Here is a 6,019-nt window from a genome sequence, read left to right as displayed (position 1 = left end):
GGCGGCTCAGCTTCCATCCTCCGGCACTGAACAGGCTCCAAATGGAAATGCAGAACCAGGGGACTGAGCTGGCCCCGACAGCTGCTCACTGCCGGCAGCTCGGCTCTGTCCTCCAGAGACCCAATTCAGGCAGGAGCTGAGAGTGATTCAGGAGCTGCCTGGCCAAGCTGTGTCTCACTAGCCTGTCCCTTTGAGGGACACATGGTATTTTAGGGCCTGATCCTGCCCCACTGTGGAGCAGCTCATTGGCTTAAGAACAGGGTGGTAGTCTGGGCAGCAGCCAGGTTGTATCTACACCCCTTGAGACTTAGAACACAGGAAGGGGGTGGGGAGAGGGACCTGAGCACCCTCTGTCATCGGTCACTGCATTATGGACCCCTTTTTCTGGAGAAGTTGGTGCTCTGTGCAGAGGCAGCAGAGGGGCCCTGCGGGCAGGCGGAATGTAGGGTGACTTTGGCTGGGATCACCCTCCTGTTTCACGATCAGCCTCGTGTAACGTGTGCTCCCTCTCCCCCTCTTCCTCCCCTCTCTCACTGACACCCACGTGTGTGCCCTCCCTCAACCCCCTCCCCACACACCACCCTGGCCACCCTGCCGCTGCCACCTGCGTGTCTGCACCCTGCGCTCGCACACCCAAACCCCTCCACACATCCCCATGGCTGCCCCTTTGCCCCGCACGCACGCTCCCCCGTGCCCGACGGGCCTTGGACGCCTGACCGTGGGGGCTATCTCCTCCCCAATCCCATCCCTCCGTGCTCTCCTGGCTGTTACCCCGGAAGGTTTGGTTTCAGAACCGAAGAGCCAAGTGGCGGAAGCGGGAGAAGTGCTGGGGCCGGAGCAGCGTGATGGCCGAGTACGGCCTCTACGGGGCCATGGTGAGGCACTCCATCCCTCTGCCCGAGTCCATCATCAACTCCGCCAAGAGCGGGCTGGTGGGATCCTGTGCCCCATGGCTGCTGGGTAAGTGGGAGCTTGGGGCTGGGGGGTTGGGGGGCAGCTGCAGAGCCAACGGCCCTTCCTCTTTCGTATGGCCATCCTCGCCTTTTCCCAGAAAAGAACGGGGCCTCAGCCATGAGCTGTATGCAGGCTGCCAAGCACCCTGGCTTTTCCACTCCCTCCTTGCAAAGAACAGCTGGGAAAGGGAAAACCTTTTACTGCCGTGTCAGACAGGTGGTTAGGTGTAGCTTTCTAGTGCTAGCAGCCAGCGTGGGAGTTGCAGGGCGTCTAGGAAGTCATCACCGTTCCCCCCAAACTGAAGATAATGTTAATGCTAACTCAGAGCTACCCTCTGCTCATACACAGTCCTACACTGAGGTGGCACTCGAAATCCAGGCTGGGATGGGCTGTCACACCACCTCTCTCCCTCTAAGTCTTCCCCGCTGCAGGGGAGGTACGGACCAATTCTGCCGCAAGCCATCCTCTCAGGCTGCAGAGTGCAGGTGGCAGGGCTCCAGCTCAGGAAAGGCTGGTAGCTAGCGTGAGTTTTCCTCGGGATGCAAGCGAGAGCTGAAGGAAGCAGCAGGAGGGCAGGAGGTGATGCTAAGCGGTCCCAGGCAGAAATAAGCAACTGGCGCCCTTGGCTTTGCTCTCTCCCCTCTGCAAGGCATGCACAAAAAATCCATGGAGGTGAGCAGGAAGGCGGAGAGCCAAGAGAAGCTGGCAGATGGCTGGCGAGTGGAGCAGGAGGAGGAGGAACTCAAAGGGAAGCAGGCCAGTTCCCAGAGGGGCTCCGACAAGCTTGGCGTCGCAAAAGATTCGGAGAACACAGCCATCGACCTTTCCAGGACAGCCAAGAACGAGAAGAGGGGTGTACTGAGGCAGTGCATCAATGGGGACTCCCCCACGGAGCAGAAGGACAGGGACCACTGAGCTTGGGCTGTCCCAGAGGAGGCCAGACCTCACAGCTTCCTGGCGAGATAATAATATTTATTGATTTATTGATATTTTTTTTTTTTCCTAAATAATTGAACTTTTTTCTGAATTCAGGGCATTTTAAAACTTGGCACATACATCCCCTTGTTCCCTCACGTTCAAGCTGTTCACTTCTCAGCAGAGCCAGGGTGGAGGGTGGGAGAGGTGTCCCAGCGGGGCCAAGAACAGTACAAAAACGAGACCGTGTTGTGGTCAGCGTGGACCGTTGCTGGGGAAGAGCCACCCTTCCCCTCTGGGCTGTGAATGCTTCCCCGGCCAGCCAGGAGCACAAAGAGCAGCAATGCAATGGGAGTCACTCCCTTCTCAAAGGCCATGTGCAAAGACGGTGCAGGAGTTTACAGACGTCTTCTCTGAGCACTTCCACCCCTGCACAGTGCCCACGTGGCAAGTCCCTCCGCTTTGAACACATAATTCCAACTCGAGGAGCAGCAGGGTTTTTAAACATGATAGGGTTCATCCTCAAGCTGGTGTAACCTGACAGACGTGCCGGTTTATACCTCCTGAGGATCTGGCCTGCCAATGCAGCCTTATCACTGGATTTACACTGTGTAGCTTCCTTAACTCATATTTGGGAGAAGGGGGTAAAGACATTTTTGTTTATGCAATGATTTTGTACACTCTTGAATGTTATCTGCCATACTATGCATAATAGAACAGACTTTTTTGAAAACCAAGCCATAGTACCCTGGAGCAATTGAACAATTTTGTGAATTGACATAAGAAGATATTTTGTAATTGTCTGTAAAAAGTGTTAATGTCAGAGCTGTTTCTTGGTTGTCCTATATTTATGTCTAAAAGCACTTTAGTGATCTGGATTTTTGAATGTGGCTCTTCCTGTTTTGTCCACCATTTATTTATTACATATCCATAAATAAAATTGTGGTGTATCTTTGGTTTTCATGCTCTGCATTGCAATTTGTACCCTCCTTTGGCACATCTCGTGGTAGTTGCTAGCTTTGAGCAGGTCCGCCGCAGACCGGTGCCTGAACCGGGCTGGAGAGCTCTGCTGAGGCAGTGTAGTTGTTCCAACGGGGCAATGCAAACCCCTTGTGTATCTCCCTAGAACTGAGGTCTCATTCAATGGCCTCCACATACTAGAAGGTGAGTGATTTGTGCCAGTCAAAGAGCCAAACCACAGCTGATGGGTTAGGAGATGGTCCGAAACGGAGCACTCAGCCAGTTCCTGAGGGAAGTCACGGGGAGAAAGTTGCTCCATTCTCCCAAGGGTTGTTGAAAATCCTTCTCAATACAGCTCAGGTGTGAGGTTCTTCACTGAAATGTCTCCTGCCCTGACGGCAAGAAAGGCACTCTGCCTCTCGAGTCTCTGTGCAGTGCTCTCCTCCCTGCTGCTTTGGAGGGTGCAGAGTTGGGCCCTGTGTCCCCATGTCTCTTGTGGTTAAATACAAGGAGTAGCTGCTCACTTGGGCTAGGTGAACACATGCTGGGAGGTACCGTTGAGGGCACCTCTGGGGAGGCACACAGAGCAGCCACGTGGTCCCAACCGCACAAGCACCCTCAGCGAGGCACAAGGGCGCTGTGGCAATCCAACTGCCCAACTCCTGGCTGCAACAGATCCTCATCTTATGCCTGGGCTGAACTGGCCCATGCACGTGCCTCCTGGAACACCTCCAGTTTCATCTGCTGGCCAAAATGTAATGGAAAATTATCAAAAGGTTTTCTTAAAATCTGAGTAATTCCAATTTGGAACATTTCTTAATACAGCTCGGAGGGTGTGCGGCTGTGTAACGATGCTGCCACCTGTCCCAGCCTCCGCTGCTGGGCCTGGCTCCTTGCATACAGGCAGCCACAGGCTGTGCTGGACAGGGGGAGAGCAATGGGATACTGGCTGGGAAGAGCAGAGCAATAAAAGTGGCAGATTTCCTGCCTTTCCCCTCCTCTGCTCAGCCAGGCCCCGCTGGGTGGGGGGGGAACATATGCATGGCAAATAAAAGCTTTGCAGCAAAAAAAAATGTTTGACGGGGGGGCCGTGGGGAGGATGGTTCAGGGAAGGACCAGCCAGGGCTTATTGCAGCAGCAATTAGGCTTGCCGAGAGCCGAGACTTAGCACATTGGAGGCCTAATCCTGCCTGAGCAGCATCTGCAAATCTTTTATTTGGGCCGTGCCATGCTGGCACTGGATGCCTGCAATAATTTTTTTTGTGCCCTGCTTGTGTGCAGATGGCCTGGCTCTTCGCCTTGCACTGGGTGCAGCGCTGCAAGACCAAGCACGTCACTGCCACAATTGCTACTATGGGAAACACCACAGCCCTGGCCCTGCGCAGGGTGCGGACAACTCTCCTGGTAAGGCCTGGTGGGCTCCCAGCTCTCACCTCATGCTGTGAAGGGAGGGCTGCTGGCACACTTTTTGTGTGCCGGGAAGTAACTGCAGGGTGCAGCAAGGTACGCTGGAGCTCAGACGCGTCCTTGCTGCTCCGCCCAGAGCCCGAGGGAGGCCAAGTGAAGGGAGGTGCTGGTGGGTGACAGCGACTGCCCAAAGCTCAGCTCCTGATTGCCACCAGGAGGTGGTGGCAGGGTCTGGTGGGGCAATCCTCAGAGCAGGGACAGTCACTCGCCTCTTAGCTGCCTGTGCAAAGCCTGGCAGGTAAGTGCTCACTGTCCTCCATATGTCGCTGTGGTTGTAGCGGTAGTAGGAGTAAGGCAGCACATTCTTCTTGTTGTTGCTTCAGATTTGATCCATCCTGAGATTAGTGGTAGCCAAACCCAGCCAGTGCTGGTTCAGGCCAGGGCTGGTCACGACAGTGCGACAGAAGAAACCCTGACTTACGGCAATGGCTGCCGCTTGTGCACATCTCCACTGCTGCAGTGGGGTTGCCCATGCGAGACCCAGCAGCCATCTTGGTGATTGCACCAGGACCTGGCTGGCATGAGCTTCCCTCTCTGAGGCGCTCTAGGAGTCCCTCAGCCACAAAGGCTGGGTTTGTTCAGGCAGGAAATCCCTTCGATGTGGCTCGGGCAAGAGGAGTCGGTAACATCAAAGCCACTGTTCAGCAGTCAGCGCTGCGGCATCCTCACTTCAGTTCATCTGGGCTGCCACCTGTGGTGGCACATCCAGATCCTTTCACAGCACCATGTTTACAGCACTAGCCGGGGATTTAAGCAATCTGCTAAACCAATCATGGAAGAAGGGATGAGGAAAGAGAAAAGGGAATAAAATGAGATTATTTTGGCATCTCTTGGCTTTTACGGGATTGGAGGATGACTGTCAGGCATGCACCTTTGGGGGTTGCATGAAGGCAGTGGGGGTGTTCTGGTGATGAGGCCAGAACAGAGAAGGCCGCAGGGCTGCATTTGCATAAGTATCTTCATGGTGCCATTTTTGTACAGCTTAGTAATATTCATTTCTAACTGGCATTTTGTCTCAGCTGATCCTCCCAAGCCGCTGGCTGGATTTTCAGGCTGGGAGGTTAAGAACCAAGTATGAACGTTTTGTAAGCGCTCCCTCGTGTGGAGCTGGGCGATGGGACACAGCGAGCAGCCCAGGAATGGGGAAGGCTGGCTGGAGTACTAGAGGTAACCCGAAGCCTCACTCCTTCCCCTCAGTCCAACAGACCCGTCTACCTGTGGGGCGACATGCAGGGGTGTCTGGATGCAGACTTAAAGAATCCTACGTGGGTTTGTTTTTCATTACTCGCATCTTGGATCACCAATGAGCAGCCCCTTCCCCAGAGCAAGCTGGGTTCTGGCAGAGGGCATAAGCATTGATCAGAGGCTCTGACTTCCTCCAAATTGCTCCCTTCCAAGGTTAGTTCAGCACTAACGCTGAAACAAGAACATTCTTACAAACCAAGTGCACATACTCAGCCCGCAAAATCTCACCAGGTTGGCACTGGTCAGGGCAACCTGCTCTGCTCTGGGTGCGTACCATTTCCCTCTTATTCCACGTTCTGCGGGCGCGAGGCTCAGGGAAGGCAAGGCATTGGCAGAAAAGGCCTCCCCCGCCCCTTTGGCTCTATTCCCCCTCTTTCCCCCCTTCCACAGCCTCTGGTTGCGGTACCGCTGGAGCCTGAGGAGGATGGGGCTGGTGCCACCGCGCCGCTCTGTGCCCAGGCCGCCAACCCTCGGCGGC

The 6,019-nt window shown here is 54.8% G+C and overlaps 1 protein-coding gene across 1 annotated transcript in view; it reads left to right on the top strand.

The window, feature by feature from the left end:
- Nucleotides 1–1,869, top strand: part of LOC104073951 (visual system homeobox 1-like) — a gene marked incomplete at its 5' end in the record, with an annotated part of 2,113 nt that extends 244 nt beyond the window's left edge. Inside the window, 2 exons of the mRNA XM_009573897.1 lie at nt 780–960; nt 1,604–1,869. Coding sequence (XP_009572192.1) covers nt 780–960; nt 1,604–1,869 — 447 coding nt within the window. The remainder of the gene's footprint in view (nt 1–779; nt 961–1,603) is intronic.
- Between the last annotated feature and the right edge of the window lie 4,150 nt (nt 1,870–6,019).

This window comes from Fulmarus glacialis, unplaced genomic scaffold (genome assembly GCF_000690835.1).
Source record: "Fulmarus glacialis isolate BGI_N327 unplaced genomic scaffold, ASM69083v1 scaffold22323, whole genome shotgun sequence".
Classification (NCBI taxonomy): domain Eukaryota; kingdom Metazoa; phylum Chordata; class Aves; order Procellariiformes; family Procellariidae; genus Fulmarus; species Fulmarus glacialis.
Note: the sequence above shows the minus strand (reverse complement) of the source record. Positions and strands in the feature narration are given on the sequence as shown.